Source organism: Alligator mississippiensis, chromosome 10, assembly GCF_030867095.1.
Source record: "Alligator mississippiensis isolate rAllMis1 chromosome 10, rAllMis1, whole genome shotgun sequence".
In the NCBI taxonomy this organism is placed as follows: Eukaryota; Metazoa; Chordata; order Crocodylia; family Alligatoridae; genus Alligator; species Alligator mississippiensis.
Window position 1 is genome coordinate 55,293,244 of NC_081833.1, and position 17,661 is coordinate 55,310,904.

Here is a 17,661-nt window from a genome sequence, read left to right on the forward strand (position 1 = left end):
GATTTGCCCAGCAGTTGACATAAACCTTACACCATTTTAAGTTTCATCTGTCTGCATGTATCCTGTGGTAGCTATTGTTCCCCCAAGCTGCCAACTGTTGAATTACCTTGGGGTCAGAGCACGTCTTTCAGTTCCTTATCCTGATATTCAATGTACAAAATCCTGTACAAATCCTGATCCTGTATAGAATCAATGCACATTATACCAGGGTGTTTAATTACCTGTTTGCACCCTTATCCTTTCTGGAATTTAGGAGAAGTGGATTCAGTTCCTGGTTTTGCCACATACTACTTTTGTGGCCAAATCTGTGTAACCTAACAGTGCTTGAGTTCCTCATCTGCAAAACAGGAATAATTGTAGTTCTGTTTCTTCAAGGGCTGATCTGAAGGTAAATTAATTGCTGTTTGTAAGGTACTTGGGACAATTCAGATACTCAGTTTTTAAAATGATGTTTCTCTTCTCTCCAGTGAAAGATTGTTTTTGAAGTTTAACACAAATGTACTTCAGAAGTAAAAGCATAACTATAAAGGACTTTAGGCCAATTATTTGCTGCTAATTGTGGAAGCCGTTTTGGCATACTCACTTAGATTGGCATACCTCACTGTAGATTTTTTACACTGTGCACTTTCATGGCCCTGGAGAAAGAATTTAATTTTAGACGTTTCAATTGACAAAGACGTGCTGGTGCCAGATAATGTATTTCAAACCAGTCATTGCGCTCTATTTTTAAATTCAAGTGCCAGCCAACCTAAAGATGGCATGTGTCTGTGCTAGGTGTTACACATGTATGATACAAAGCAGAACTCTTCCAAGCCTTAGCATGCAGCAGACAAATTCACTTTTATACTTCTCTTTTGGGGCAAGGAGAAATGTTTTGAAAGAGTATATTTCAATAGCAGAAAGCTAAGGGAGGCATGCAAGCATTGTTTTGCCCTATAGAGATCCGCTATGGGCCTTGTTAATTGTTAAGATGCTTGCCTATCAACAGCCTCTCAAGAAGGAATTTTAAATGGTTTGTGTGACGTCAAGGAGGTCCAAGAGAAACTAGTCTAGTGCCAAGTTAACTCCGTCACTGAAAGCATGCAGTAAGAAATAGATAACACAAAAAATTAAGTCTTTTCACATCATGGCTGACCAGTGACTTGCTCCTAGCATCTCTAATAACCAAAATAATTCATCCTTGGCTCTTTGGTAAGACTAAGGAAGATGAACTTTCAGTGAATAATCTTTTAGTATGTACCTTTGACACGGAGGCAACTACATTTCACTGGTATTAACTTCTTGTCGGGGCATGATGTCTGAGAGTAACTTGGAGCATACGGAGGGATTTGGAAAAGTCATGACTAGGTTGCAGTCTGCAAGAGGGAACAATTTAAGCCTGATGGACAAAAAATTGAATCTTTTGACTGAAAAAGTAGACAAGTTATTGAATTTCCAAGAAGATGTGAAAGGTGAGTTACAAAAGGTTAACCGAAGCATGGACGACATCGAAAAAGGCATTAACAAGCTAATAGCACCTCAAGCACCTGCTGATAAGACAGGGACAGCAAAAAGAGGCCTAAAATCGGAGGATAGTGTTCATCAGACTGATATCCGAAGTGTGTGCTCAGAAATGTTGATGCTATTGAAAGCTACGCAGCAAGATGCCTCAAAGCATAGAGAGAGGCTGGAAAAGATAGAAAACAAGGTTGACGCAGTGGATAAAGTTATTGCACTCATGGGAGAGACATTGAAAAATTCTAAAGTAGCGGATTTCATTCTGAAAGGCATTGTTCCCTGGAAGAAAGGGAGTCTGATCGAAATCCTCGTGGAGGTGGGTTTTATTTTATTGTTCTTGATCATTCCCTTGTAAGGGGCAGGGTCCTACACATTCCGATTTAAGTTCTTATTTAATGCATGCACATACGCATATTTAGGCTTTTCTTTCTCAATGCTACTGTTTATTAAGTTGTTACAGTTCCTTTTAGTTGAAGCTTCTCGAAGCATAGACTTAGTCCTTATATTTGTTTGGAAAGAAGGTAGGGTACTTATGTTTGTATTGTTAGAAGTGTGGTAAGCACTTAGACAAGTGTAAAACTAGATTCATATACCAAGAAACTCTCAACTTGAAAGACCAAATTCTGCCCTCTATTACCCCTGGGCGATGGAAGGCAAGTTAGGTTCAGCCCTAAAATGGACACTAATGGCTTGTGCATTGTAATGTACTCAGAACAGCAGAGACTCCCTATGCCTGAAGAAGGGTGATTGTGCCCAAAAGCTTGCTAAGAACTTTTTCCCAACTACTCAGTTGGTCTAATAAAAGATATCACATCTACTCAAAGAACCTTTCCTGCCTTGTGTGCTGTAAAGTATTTATTGATGGAATTGGATGCTATTTTCTGACTGATGGCCGTTAAGGGCCAAAACCTGCCTTTACTTCTATACAACCTCAGAGGATCACAGACTGAATTCTCAGTTTCACCTGTGCAGCCTTATTGTTGAGAATTAAATTTATTCCAATCATGAATATCCAGTCATGATGCATACTGAGTCTTCATTACTGTTTGTGTCCCAATGTGAGAAACAGAAACGTACAAAGAGGCATATATGGGATGCTAGTTAATTTTAGAGGATCTCAGAGCATGGGAGTGGTAGAGATGTGATTTGCCTCCAGGTACTCTGAATGCTTCTTGCTTTATAGTTCATAGGTGCTCATATCAAAATAACATTAAAAAATACTTAATCTCTGGCATGTGAACTTCTACAACAGCACAGAGAAGGAGAATGTTGTGCAGGGTTTCTGACACATGTCTGCTGGTACATGTCTTTATAGAAATCCTGTTATTTTGGAGACTGACAGATGTGCTGGATTGTGAGGGAGGTTTTTGTCATTTAATTTCCATTGAGGTTGAGATTAACAACCCATTGCACACACAATTTTCTTGTTTTTGGGATGCTGCCATTATTTACAATCCGTTCTAGTGGAATTGTGCAACATCTGCTTGGAAACATACAAAAGTATTAAAAAAAATTGACATGCCTTAGTAAAAGCCACCATTCTTGAAAGTGTCCACAATGTGCTTGGCACCACACAACATCTAGGGACAGATGTGATAGTGGCTCTAGGAATCTTAGAAGCCAAATTGGACAGGCAAATACAGAGGACTTTGACCAGGGAAGGGTCAATTTCAAAATGGTTAACTAATTTACGAACTTTTTTCTTGGGCAGATTATCACTGAAACATTTAGCAGAAGACGGGTGTTTTAGGAGGGCTCTGAATAAAGTAGGGTGACCATGTACTCTCTTGTAGTTATAGTGTTGACCTTAATTAGCTCTTAAGTAAATCTTCATCAGTAGGTCTTAAAACTGCTGTGTAAAGAAAGCCAGAATAGTTACTAGGAACACTGAGGCGTAGAGGTGACGTGACTTGCCTGAGGTCCCCCAGCAGACCAGGTGGGCATAGAATGCAGGTCTGAGTCCCATCTATTTTTTTTCTTTTTTGCCCATTACAGAAATGGAAGTATATTCTTGGCAGGCAGGCAGCTTTATGGTGAGCTCTGGTTTTGGGAAGTTACCATCAATGTCCCTTCATTTGTTTTTTGTCCATAACATTGGACTAAGATGTTAAGGGTATATCTGTCCTGCAGTCATGGAAGCAACTGCTGTGTAATGTAGATATGCCAGAGCTAGCTTTAAACAATCTAGTAATATGACAACATGGAGCTTGGCGCAGACTAATTTATCTGCTGTGAACCTAAGTGGTGAGTTCGGGCTGCCGTGTCCAGATTTCAAATGGGTCCTGAGCTAGTTACTTTAAAGCTGCTCAGGTAATTCTGTACCTCATTGTTCTCACCTCTTGACTTCAGAATAAGTAAACCAGTTGAGGTCAAGAAGACTGCATTGCATTGCTGTTTTGAAAATAATCTTTACTTGCTTGTTTCTGCTTCACAGCTGCTATCAGTGCACCCACGCTCATAATGGTGACTCTATCCAGTGTTTCTAAGTATGGTGGGCCACTTTTTTTTTTTTCCTTTTATAAGCTGCCTGCTGACTTAGTAACAGGATGTAGTAAAGTCCTTGGGACTATTTAAGGGGGAGAGTTTGCTAAGCTGGCTCCAAATTCACACAATAAACCACGAATTAAGAGCTTTACAGGATCAAAGTTTTCTGACTTTTGACATTTATGAAACTGCACTAGATTGTCAGGTCCACTCAAGGCCTTTGCAGACATTCTCCATGATCATCATTACAGGCAGGCTCAGTGTTGTACTCCAAAGTGGCTGTGACATTTAAGTTCCTCTCTTTCAGTGGGAGGGAAGAGAAGGGAAGTTTTTTATAAGCGATAGGACAAATAGTAGACTTAGGTTTATGTTCAAGTTGGACTGTTGCTAGGGAAAGGATTCAGTATTGGCAAAAGGTATTCCACAAACACCCCACATCTGAAATTGGTGCCTTTTCACTTAAAAGAAGAGATGTGCTCAAGCCAAAAAAAAATAAATCCAGATATTGGAATATTCCCCAAATCAGGCAATGGAACTGCTGAAGTGGTTTGTCTAATGGAATATCCAGTTGTCCATAAAACTCTAATATTCTTCAGTGCATAGGATATCCCTTTTAGATGTTGTGAAACAAAAATCTTTTTGGTCAAAAAGAAATGGAACCAACTTTACCTTTCTTCATCTAGGGCCTCCCATCTCAGATTAAAAAAACATGATGTAACTGTATATTGGGGAGATATCATTACAGTCAGTCTTGGGAAGTAAGAATTGTTTTAGAACTATGAAATGACGTGATTTTGCTAAAAAAAAGTAGAGGATTTATTTGTTTATTTTAAAGCAGGAATTTCAATGAGGGGAAAAGACAGCATATAATGAAAGTACAGCAGATTTGAGGTCTTACTACCTTTTTTTTAGGGTCTCACTTCTTTGACAAATGTGATACATTGGGAAATAGACACCTTTAACCTTAATTACTTTTATGTTCAATTGTATTTTTTAGACTAAAGAAAAAAATGAAGAGAAGGATGAAAAACCGGAGCATGCACCTAAAAATAGAGGAGCCGAGGCTGACAGCAAGGAGTCTTTGGAAGGTACATGTACATGTACATTTTAACAAACATATTTTCTCTAGAACTTGGTTATTCTAATACTTAGAAGTTGGAAATGAATGACCCAAAATATCTATATACCTATAGGTACCTCTGAGTTAGCTAGCTGCGGCTGAGTAAAATGACCCATGTTGGTTAAAACACAGTTGGATATTTAATTCTAAAATCCCTGACAATACTTCATTAATAATGGAATTATAATTATGCAATTATATATAAATGAGTCAAAGTAGACATCATCTGTTTTGGCATGCTGATGATATAATAGCAAGAGCACACAGAAAACCCCGTAAGGGAAATTGGTAGAGACAAAATGCATATATGAACAGACTTATAGAACTCCTGAACTGGGAGTCTTCCAAATGGCTGGCAGATGTCCTGAACGATTGGGTTAGGGTTAGAGAAGGTTTTCTCTAGGACCCTAGGATCTGTCTGATAGAAGGTTTCCTTAAGGCATCTGCTGTGGACACGAATGGATTTACAGAAGTGGTGTATATAACTGTAAAGAAGATGCAGATGCAGAGCCCTTATCACAAATCATCAAAATCTTCTTCCAGTTGAGACCAAAACCTTCCTACTGCCTTGGTTCAGAATTCTGACTCAAAGTCCTCCTAGTATTTCTGGACTGAGTAGCAAACTGATTTGAAGGATAAATGAAAATAATATTGATTGTACAGGTCTGCTATGCAAGTAGAATCCTAAAGTCCTGAAGCAAATGGTTTTCACTTCCCTTATTAGATACCTCTTGCAGCATCATAGGTATTGAAAAGCAGAGGTAATTAGGGGAACAACCACAATATGACCTACCTGTTGTGTCTTAACAAGCCCATGGGTAGAAGGTTACTGTTCTGAGACCCATCTTTTCTTGGAGTCCTGTTCCTTTTGCAACATTACTGCCACTCTCTGAAGTATGGACACTGAGATGGGTGTTTACCATGACCAAGAAAGTCCCTTTTCCTACTCCATTTGAACTACTTTAGCCCATAGAGTCTTGAACATCCTTGTGTTGACTCTTACCAAATATTTTTATTCAGAAATAGTGTGGCTTTTTGTGGGGATTGTTTTACTTTTAACAGGGCTGAATAATTATCTGTTAAGTAATTTATTAACATGTGTGTATCTGGGTTGGAAATATTGGACATTTTCTTCCTATGAGCTCAGATCCACATAAGAGGATGTTTTTTAGCCCTTTCAGAAAAGTTTTATTTGGATGGCAGGTTTTTTGATGGAATCTGACACATCCTGGCTATGTACGTACTTTTCCATCATGCATGTCATACTGTAATATTTTCCATGCATTTTCTTTCGCTATTGATACCTTTTCTTACATAGACACCAAAAGGGAGAAAACGTTGGATGAAAATAATAGAGCATGTGAAAAGGTGAACTCTAGCACTGTAGTCTCCAAAATTGACTCCAGTCCACAAAGTAAACAAAGGATATCGCATCCACTGATGGTAGAACCTGCTGCTCCAACAAGTAGTTCAAAGAGCTGTCCACCAAAAAAAGAGGCTGGTATCGCAGCTTTTGTTCAAAATAATGGTCTTGGCTTCATAAACCAAGATCCTTCAGAGAGCCAGAATGTTCCTATTAAAGCACACTGCATGGATAAAGCACCCAGACAGGAAGACTATCACAAAATGCTTGCACATCAGAAATCAAAAGAAAAGGAAAGCAAACCTTCTACAATGTGCTCTACCTCTCTCGAAGCAATGCCATCCACATCCAAGTCTGTATCTGGAATAGAATATGAAGTGATACGCACAAGGTAAGGGCCCAATCAATAACTTTTCTATGTGGTCAGAAACATTTCAGGTGTTAAAAAAGGCAAATTAAAAGAACCCTTTGATCTTAGTATGCTGTGACCCTGTAGAAAGCTAGCCATATAAGAAAAGGAACTGACTGAAGATCTAGTCACCTTTGGTCCCTCACATATTCTAACAAGGTTTAATGTTTAAAAAGTGCTAATAATGTAGTACATTAATGTAACAGAGGTGACTTGAGTCAGGGAGATAAGAATCTGATTTACTCATTTAACTGACTTTATACATTTCTTTTTTCCAACAGAGGTATTTCTACCATCTGACATTGACTGAAGATATAATTGCATTAGTGTTTGACATGAATTCAGGGTTTGGACTGTTTTTGATCAGTTTAATTTATGATAGCTTTTTGCTTACTTCCTGAGCCCTCGGTATTTTTGTTTGTCTGTGTCGTAGTTTAATTTTTAAGCCTTGCCGTCTAAAAGATGTAACGGGCTTGTTGCTTGCAACTGGGACTGCAGTTTGCAAGAGGGAGGAGTCCCAGTTCAATGCAATACAAGCGTTTGGACACTGAAGAACCAAATTAATAAACTGAAAAGACATCATCTCTGTCTAGGTGTCTGTACACAGGGATCCACATTTGAAGAAAACATTAGTGCAAGGGGCAGTGACTGGCACCTTTGTAAGAGAGGCTAATTTAGGAAAAGACCTGGAGACTATCATTCCCTTTACCTGTAGGAGGAGCTTTGTGCAAGGCTGTAGCAGGGTCAAGTGGGGGAAGCTGTCTTGCCATTTCTTGCTCTCTGGCTGCGTAGAAGAAAATTATAGAGTTGTCTTACTAGTGCACTCCACAAATGCTAAATGCATGTAGTGGGGGAATGTGTGGAAACCCTCTGAACACAAGAGCTGGGAAGTGGAAAAAAAAGTGCATTCAGATCAGCTTCAATTAGTTTCATTATAAATCAAACAGTGTTTTACAGCATGGTTTTATTTGTAAGAGGAATGTGAGAAGATGATAAATCTTACTGCCTTTGGACATTCATTTCTCCATAAATAAGGCACCTATTAAGATTTTTTTTTTTAGAGTGTGAGGTCAGAATGAGTAGGCCAGATTCTATTCTGTTAGAGGGAAGCAGCTATCAATGAACTCAAAAGACCGATGCAGAAATGTAAAAAGAACAGTGTTCTACTGTTTGGAGAAATGCCCAAGGTTCCTTCTCAAGTTCAGGCTTGTCTAGCTAGTAAGAGAAGTATTTGCTCCAAGCTGCTTTCATAGCTCACTGCTTCTGAACTTCAGATTCCTAATACATTACAGAGGGATTATCCTGTAAATAACTCGGAGATGCCTGAAGTAAGAGTCAGGCATAACAATGCAGGCTTTTGTTATGCAAAATGTAGAAAAATTTATTTTCAGCATCTTTTATAAGAGAAGCAATATTTTAAATTTAGTTCTACTGAGAATTATAGTAATTGGGGGAAATTAGGTAGATGTATTCTTTTAAAAAAATTATGTAACATTTTGAGCCCAAATTTGTAACCCACATGAGTGCCCACAAGTCCCAATGAAATGCGGTGGAGTATTCGTGTAATTTACAGCAGCAGGTTTTGGCCCTGAGTTTGGTAGTTGTATAACCAGCTCTGACACAAATATGGAATATATAAAAGATATCACCCTAAAAAATCCTTGCCTCAAAGAAAATAACTAACTGAATGAAAAATCCTATAGAGTTCAGTTGTACAACTTCATATTTTTGGTTCCAGACTGTGATAGGAATAATACACAATAACAAGCCACAATTCCCAACTTGCAAGCCTCTTGTCAGCTAGCTTCAGATGGACTAGATTTTTGGAACTGTACATGCAAGGCCCAGGCAATTGGATACCTGGTCACTTGTGTATGTAGTTACCAATTATACTATACACTAGCTATTTGCCATCTACCAACTCTGTGCACAAGGGGGCAACAAGTACTCCTCTCCCACTCCAGGCTACCACCGTGATCCATCTTATTCTTTATTTAAACAACCCTATTGAATAAAATAGCTTTAAAAAGCAAAACTGAGAGTCCTATGTCCTGACTTTACAATGATGCCTTATTCTGCGCATCTGTGTGCATACGCAGTCTGTTTCTCCACTTGCAAATTAACTGCTTACATCCTGGCAGAGTGAATCTCACTACTAGTGGCTTCTCCTGAAAAGTGTGTGCGCGCCTTGCAAGTGACCTCAGTGTAATTTATGTTGCACCCCTTAATACAGACATTGGCAGTACTGGAATAGAAATGATATATTTTGTCCCCAGCAGAGGGCAGATGTATACAAAAACTAGTATATTAAAAAAGTATTATTATTATTTTTTTGGTGACTGAGAGTTTTCGCTGTGTTGTAAATTTCCTGTGGCAGGATGGAAGGAGCTGGCTTTCGTTATTATCATTTGTAGTTTCAGTATCTGATACTTTTAGTAGAGAAATTTGTTCTAGACATTGGTGTTTAAAATGTAATATATATGTATTTTCTGCTAAGCTTAGTAAAGAAAGCTGTTTGTCTGTCTAAAGTGGAGATTGTTTGCTCTGTAGGGTTTCCATCAATGTTCAGATGACTGAAGCCCAACAGAAGACGGTGACAACCAAGGATGGAAGCCAAGGAGATCATAAACATAGAAATCCCAAAATCAAACCTCTCTCCTCATCCTCAGAAGTGGAAAGAGTTACACTTATGTCAGACAAGTTTAAACATAAACAGTGCCCTAAAAACACCAGACCTGACCCAGTTCAGGAAGTAAAAGGGGTGAAGCCTGATAATAAACAGAGTGAACAGGCTCTCCAATTAGGGAAGCCACAGATGCTATTGAACAAGCCTACAGCAGGTAAAAAGACTGATGGAAAATTAGAGTTAAAATGCAAGTCTGTAACGTCTCGGAGCACAACTCCAAAGGATACTAAGAAAGATCCTGGAGCCACATTAAAAAGCCATAATGAAACAACACAAGGCTCCACAAAGGATGCTAAGCCAGAGAGGGCAGAATTAGATTTAGAAAATGCATCTTTAAGAGGAAGTGAGAGTGATGCAAATCAATGTACAGGAAAAACAACAGAAAACACTAAATCAACAGAAACCAGCAAAGCATTGGCCAGGCAGGATGAAGTGATTATTGGTAAGTAGCTCACAATAACACTTGGAGACTCTTGAACTGAGATTTCTGTGCTGCTTGCGCATGTTATGCATGATAACATCTGAGACTGCTCATTGGACTTGTTACAGTTTGAGAGTAGGTATTCAGCCACCATTCATACGTTTGGCTGCACAGACAACTGTATTTGCATTCAAGAGATTTGATTTTTGTTTAATTTTCCTGTCAGCTGCACAGTGAGAACAAATGTCTTTTTTAATTTCTGATTCTGCTTAATGGTCATTTTGGAATAATGGTGTTTTAAAAAAGGAATTAGGTTGAATGTATGTAGATGAAAAGAGTTACTTTATTAATATGAATAAAAGTTTATATTGTATAAGATAAGAAGTGGGCAAGACAGCAGATGAATGGCAGCAACCACAGGTACACAGTGTAGTGGGTACAGGCAAGCTTGCATATTTTGTTCTTTGTTACATCATTGGCTGTAAGTCTTTCTGACGATGCTTTGGTTCCTCTGTCATTCCTGTATCCAGGCACTTACACAGAGACCTGCAAATCAAATTCTGGGTCCCACTGTAAGGGAGGGGGGGGTTGTAAATGTCTGTAAGCAAGTGGAATTTTATTGTAGCATTTGTACGTTAAACAATGTTCTGCATTACAGACAATGCTCTGTGGTGTCCAGTCTGGCACTGGCTTTGCACGAAGGACTGGGGAGTCACTGGGAGTTCTGCTCCTAGAACAACTTCAGGATCTGTCTGTTTTAATTGGGTCATACTTAGTTGGATCCAGTACTTTATTGGGACATCTCCCTAGGGAGGGAATTAGCTTGATGATGAGGAACATCAATACTTACTGCTTAATCAGGACATTATATTAGCAAAAACCCTGGAGAGGCACCCTGCTGATGCCAAATTAACTAAAATTGTAGTTTGTCAGATAGGTGTGAAATATTAAGCCTGGCCTTTTCCTAGCCAAATTAATATTCAAGAAGATTGAATGTGGTAAATATGTGAATTTAATTGTTTTTGCAGTATTTGTATTTAGTACAGTACTTCACTTTTTTTTTTTCTTACGTGGCTGCTTCTCTTACTGGATAAATAAGCTGTTGAGCTGATGGGATTGTCCCAATTAGGAGGTTTTTACTATTTAATTTAATATAGTTAATTTAATACATTGGGTAAAGAGGGAGTAGAAGCCAGGAAATGAGAAGCCTGTTCCCAAGGTTCTGCCTTAGTTCTTCTCAGCAAAGTGGGGCTAGTAATACTTTTCTACTCCCACAGGACATTGAGACTTAATATAGGTCCTTGGAAAAAAGGTACAGAGGAAGTGCAAAATACTATAATTAAATCTAGTTCCTGATCCAGTAAAGCACTTGAACAGTCCTAGTGATGGCATTATTTTACTTAAGACAAAGGGGATTTTTTTTAGACACATGGTATAACATTAAGCATAAGTGTTTTCAGGATGACCTGGGACCTAAGAAAGAGAAAAGATGGTTGAACATTGAGAGGCTTGTTAAAGTTTCCTGACTTTGTTTTGAATGTGGCTATAAAATCATAATAATTGGCTGGGTCTAAACTATTTAGCTGTTTGTCTTTCCCACTGGTATTGCACTTGCATGCTATTTACCCACTGCTGTACTGAAAGATGAGGTTGGGGAGAACTGTTTTTGTCCTTTTCCCTAGAAAACACACTCTCAATATTGTTGCAGCAAGATGGTTCTCAGAGGTAACAATGGCTTTTGGGGGTTGCACTTTCAGGGACAGTAATATTCAAGGTGGCCAGAGAACTCTAGGGGGGAGCTCTAGGGTGAAGTGAAAGAGGCACATGTCTATATGACTACAGTGGCTCAGGCCTCCTTTGTATTTTGCTGTGCCTGGATGCTGTGGTAAAGCTGTATCCTGGGAAGTAAAAACGTTCCTGGGAAATGATAAAATAATGTGCAGCTTTTTGTGGAAATAGGAAGGAATGAATGAACTCTCTCCCATTTAGATGACAGCCCTCCTCCTCCTGCGCCTTTTGAGCATCGCATAGTGAATGTCAAACAAGCAGAGGTGACAGCAAGTTACTCGGTGTGTCAGCATGAAGTATTAGGCGGGTAAGTCTGTCTGCCCTGCCTAGTGGTGGGCTATGAAGGGTTTAGCTAGCAGCACCTCTGTGATAACTGAAACACAGAAGTAAACTGCTCCTGTCAATTCTGCAGAATGCAACTTCGCAACCACAGAAGTGGAAGGCAAGTTCTTTCTATGGAATGGTGGGAAAAGACCTAGAGATGACTGGCAGAGAGAGGCTGCCAGAAAGCTGGGGAAGGCATTGGTAGGGTGGGTAAGGCTCATGTAAGACACTGGCCTTTGTGCACCAGGGGAGATTAGAATAAAGCCTTTCCTCCAGGCTGGTCCCTTGTGCCTCGATAGAGTGGATTTAAGGAAAGACATCCCCTAGCAGAGCTGGGGGATGGTGCTGGTGCTCAGTCAGTCACTCAAACCCTAAAAGGAGAAACCAGCAGCTTCCCATCCATAGGCTGAAGACCAGCTGCAAAGAGTAGGGTGAAGCTAACAGCTGTCCTCCACCTGATAGATATAGTGAAGGAAGGAATGCTGATTCAGGCCATTCCAGGTATTCTCACCTTAATTGAGTAAATAAAGCTGTGACCTGATTAGCACATGGCCCTTACATCTTATCCACATTTGCATATTTGGGAAACTATGGGAGTGTGAGGTGGATTCTATAGTGGCTTGTGAATCATCAACAGATTTATTAACCAGGATCTGACTACAAAGGCTTTATTGTTGATAAGGGGAAAAAGGGGGTGGAGGGGGTGTTATGACTGTCCAATTCCACTCTGATTTTGCAGAGCAGGGGGTTGGGAGAAAGTATCTATTTACTAATAAACCAATCAGATTTGACATGAAAGTTATTGAATGGCTGAATATGAAGCAGTGCTCTTCTGTTTCCAGAGTCATGTTACACTGTTGAAGCACATCATAAAGAGGATTAATGGTTAAGTCTTCAAGCTACCATTATTTTTACCTTTCATTTGGGTCTCACTCATGAAGACTGCACCTGCAGGGGTGCCTTTGCACTCTGCTGCACTTACTTATCATGTGTGACTTCCCTGCTGAGTTAAATGCAAACATGACCAATGTGTGCAGACAGAATGGTGATGTAGAAAATATGTAGCTTAAAAATCATTCTCCAAGGTCTTAAAATGTATGGGTGATATAGGAAAGAATTTACATCGTGCAAGACATGGAATAGTGTTTCCTGGAGTTACTGGTGTTTGTAGTTTAAAAAGTTATGAGATCAGACCAGAAATATCTTTGTTAATATGCATCACTAAGGTATCACTGAAGGACAGCAGGCGCATACAGTTACAGAATGAAAAAAGACTATCAACAGGTCATCATGTCATTGGGAAACGTAGTAATACAAAGGGGGCCTAATTTTAATGTAAGCATTGAACAACTGGCTGGAAAGATAAAACTAATCCTTCATAAGCTGAGAGAAAGAGGGGATTCATGCTACTGACCACCTGATTCTTTTCAGTTTGTACCATGCTATTTTTAATCAACGATAAGAATAGTTGTCTGAAAGGCTGCTACAGCAAATTGTACTAAGCCATTTCCTATATCTTGCTCTGCATCAACAGGGGGCGTTTTGGTCAAGTTCACAAGTGCACAGAGATATCAACCGATCTCAATCTAGCGGCCAAAATAATAAAAGTGAAAGGAGAAAAGGAAAAGGTAATGGTGTGTGTGTAACTGGGCAGTCACTGCACTTCTCACTTATTACAAGAATCTGCACGTCCTTTTTTAGAGTCTATTTAATTTGTAGTACCTCATGACATTCTGCAAAATCAGTCTTAGCAAATATTTACTTAAATTCGCTATATACGATTTGTTCATGTTTGTAATTTCACATTTGGTGTTCACCAGCATGTGTGAGATCAGGTTCTTGTTTGCTTGAGGAGTCTGGGGAGTGGCTGTTTTATATGAATGGTCTTATGTGAATGTGTGGAAGAGTATTCATTCTTAGCTGAGAGTATTTGCTACTTGTGGTTCACTGTTTGCTGTTTTCCTGTGCATAATGTTTCAGGAGGAGGTGAAAAATGAAATTAACATCATGAACCAGTTAAACCATGTGAATCTGATCCAGCTTTATGATGCTTTTGAATCCAAAAACAACTTCACCTTGATTGTGGAATAGTAAGTTCAAATGATATTAGGACCTAACATCAGAACTTTGTGATTGCTCTCAAGCCATCGGTGGGTATGGGAAAATGCATCAAGGTATAGGAAAAATTATGAATGTTTCTGGACCTGAGTAAAGGCTCCTTTAATTTTCTAAATGAAAAATGTATATTTTTAGGAGCCAACTCTTTAAGGTAAAATTATTATATGATATAATTGTGACTTAAAAAGGTAAGAATATAATTTTGTATTCCAGAGAGTATAACAAGGATTTATAGGCTGTCACAAAAAGCAGAACTTCAGTATGCTTTTTTTCATTAGTGAGCATATGGTTCATAGACACCACACAACAGTATCTACTAGGATCCATAAGGATTATTGGTGTTAAATTAAAAGTCATAGTGGAGATAGGAGGAACAGAAACCAGACAAGAGAGCGGTGTGTTTACAGCAGCTTTGAAAATGTGACAATAGAGAGTAGCAGTGAAATTGTGGAGGCTCAAATAGGAGAATAGAACTGGATGAGTAGAAAGAATGGAGACAGGAGAAGGGTTTGGAGAAGGGAGGGTGGGGAAGAGAGAGAGAGCAAGACTTTTGCAACTATGTAAGTGCTTAAAAGTGCAGATAGGCATCTTCTGGGATTTTCCTAGGTGTCTCGTCTATTGTCTGCAATCTAGGCACTTTGGATAATTCAACTAGCTGCATTTTTACATGCTCAGATGCATTGCAAACCCTGACCAAGAGAGATTTTGGTGACAAGTATGGTACAAAAACTGGAGCTAGACAGTTAATGTAATCTAGGATAAATTCATGACATTTTCACACTCCCGGTATTGTGAATAATAGCTGAAGATGACTCTACATTTGGATTTCATTTTAAAGACAGTGCTTTTTATGGGTGCAATTATAACCCATCTCAAGTAAATAAAATAAGTAAATAAATAAATAGACGGGCTGAAAATAGTCAGCAGTTTCTTGTTTTAAAGAAAATGGGATCTTCAAGGAAAAGTGGTGGCAGAAGAATTGCATTGCCACTTCAGAAGCAATTGGTTAAATGCTCTAAATAGGGATTACAAGGGAATACACCCAACTACACATATTAATGAATGAAAAGGAAAATAAAAAATATGAAAGACATTTAGAATGAGGATATTTAAATCTGCCACTTATTTAATTCTGTTGTCTTTTTGAACTCATTCCAGTTGCATCTTGAATTAATTTCCATTTAATATTATATATACAGTAACATCATAATCTTATAGAAAATTGGCATAGGTTATAATCTTTTCTTTTCCTCCAGTCTAGTAAAATAAGTAATGAATAAGTGGATGAAATTTGCCAGTACTAGGCTTATAGTTTGTTAATTTTTCTTCGAATATGAACAGGAAGGTTGCAGTTCAGCAAGGTACTTAAACTGATGCCTGATTTTAAGCACATGAATAATCTCACTTAAATCAGTGGGACTACGATTGTGCCTAGCATTGTGTGTTATATCTTTCTGAATTAGGGACATTGTTTTGACTTCAAAATTAATCAAACCAACAATGAACTTGAATGGATTTTGCATTTTTTGTCATCATTTTAGTCTTGATGGAGGTGAATTATTCGATCGAATCACAGATGAAAACTACAATCTGACTGAGTTGGATGCAATACTTTTTACCAAACAGATATGTGAAGGAGTCCATTACCTACACCAGCAGTATATACTCCATTTAGATCTAAAGGTCAGTAATTGCAGATTTTAACTTGTTCTTGTTTTGCTGACCTACAGTTTGCGCTGTGTAGAGTCCACATGGATGACAAGCTGCAAATATGTACAGGGTTCTTCCTTTTCCCATTATAATTTATTTTTAAACAAAATTGACTGACTTCATACAGTGGCTGCAAAGGATATTGGAAATTAATTTTTTTTAATTGCCCATTTAATGGCTCATCTTCAATATAATGAACTAAGCAAAAGTTTCACCTGCTTTTGCAGGTTTTAGCTTAGAAACTTCATTGCTCTGTTTCTTGGTTTGCCACCTGAGAGAACCAGTATGCCCTGCATCGCTTCGTCCTGTTTTTTTCCTATAATTCTGTTAAAAGACCTGCCATCTGTCTTGCCTTTTCTTGAGATGTTTGTGTATGCCTGTGGTTGCCTGCTTGAACTTGAGGCATTGTAAAATGTTAATATATTCCAATGATGTTTCTTCAATAGATTTTTGAAACAGGGCTCTCATTTTATTTATTTGTTTATATATTTGTATGGTGCTTAGCACAAATCAAATTATTCTGGCTATCCTTCCAATGCTAGTGCACTTACAGCTGGTAGGGTTTTTTGTGTGTGTGGGTAGCAGGTGGGGTTTGAAAAAAATCTTTTATTTGAAAACTAAAACTTTTTCTTGTGTCTGCCTTGACCAAGAAAGCAACTGCTTTGCAGGTTTCTTTTTGGCCTTCAGGTTTACACCCATGCTTTCTGACTACACGTTGGGTTATGACTACAGTCACCTGGCCCACTAAGCCATTCCTTTCCAAAGGGATCAGTCTTGTCCTTCTCTAAAAGGGGAATCCTTTCAAATGCATTACATAATCCCTCAGCTGTGCCAAAGCTGGGAATAGTAGTTCATGGCGGCAGGAAGGAATTCTAATTCCTTTAGGGCAACCATCCCCTTCCATGGAGGGAGTGGTAAAGTCCCTCTGGAAAAATCTCTGAATATTTTACACTTCTTTTTCCACAAAATTGGCCTGATCAAAAATAAAAGATGCCTTTGCGGAGGTGGAGGAGGACATTTACACATGTGAGCTGTAGGAAATGTGATACTGTTCCCCCTCCAGTTCCTAAGTAGATCTGCAAAGTAGTTTTTTCTGCACAGGTTCCCTAGGCAACCCTGTGCCCCAGATAAGCATAGCCAGTCTGGGAGAGGACCACAGCTCTGCACTGATGTTCATGCTGGAGTGGTGGTAGCAGTATTGGCCCAGTCAGCATTAGCAACATCCACAACTGCCTATCACCTCTTTATTGTGCTGTCCCTGTGAGTGTACTATGTAGAACAAATAATCCTAGACTCTAGCATTTCCAGCAGCTCTTTCTCACAGGATCTGTGTGAAGAGGACATGCAGTTCTACTCATATAATCTTGCTGGTACTGATGTCTCGTCTCTGACAGCCTGAGATCTGAGAGGGGAATTTCAAACAATCGGTGCAGTCAAAGGCTGGCTCCAAAATGAAAAAGAGCGTAATGCAAAAAGGCCAGAAGAACTCTGCAAAACACTTGAGATTGCCAATGCAGAAATCCATCAGTTGCTAGAACAGACTCTCATTTCCTGATGTCAAATGGTCTTGCTTCTTTGGGATGTGATTACTTTCCTTGAGGGGGAACCACATCTTGAGTCTCTGCACAGTTATTTTCTTAAACCTCAGGCCATATTTTGCCTTTGATTATTTTTTCATCAAACGCTCCTTTATATCTATATAACAGAATTTTGCCTGTGGTACAGGGATAGATGAGAGCCC

General features: G+C 38.9%; 1 protein-coding gene across 2 annotated transcripts in view; it reads left to right on the forward strand.

Annotated features, from left to right (window-relative positions):
• The window catches only part of MYLK3 (myosin light chain kinase 3), a 50,866-nt gene that overhangs the window by 24,881 nt on the left and 8,324 nt on the right, over positions 1 to 17,661 (forward strand). For both annotated transcript variants that reach the window (XR_009455279.1, XM_019497437.2), the window contains exons 2-8: positions 4,979 to 5,069; positions 6,420 to 6,855; positions 9,424 to 10,001; positions 11,970 to 12,075; positions 13,627 to 13,720; positions 14,073 to 14,182; positions 15,752 to 15,893. Coding sequence is in view for 1 of the 2 variants with exons in the window: in XM_019497437.2 (XP_019352982.1) it covers positions 4,979 to 5,069; positions 6,420 to 6,855; positions 9,424 to 10,001; positions 11,970 to 12,075; positions 13,627 to 13,720; positions 14,073 to 14,182; positions 15,752 to 15,893 (1,557 nt within the window). In the remaining variant the exon portion in view is untranslated. The remainder of the gene's footprint in view (positions 1 to 4,978; positions 5,070 to 6,419; positions 6,856 to 9,423; positions 10,002 to 11,969; positions 12,076 to 13,626; positions 13,721 to 14,072; positions 14,183 to 15,751; positions 15,894 to 17,661) is intronic.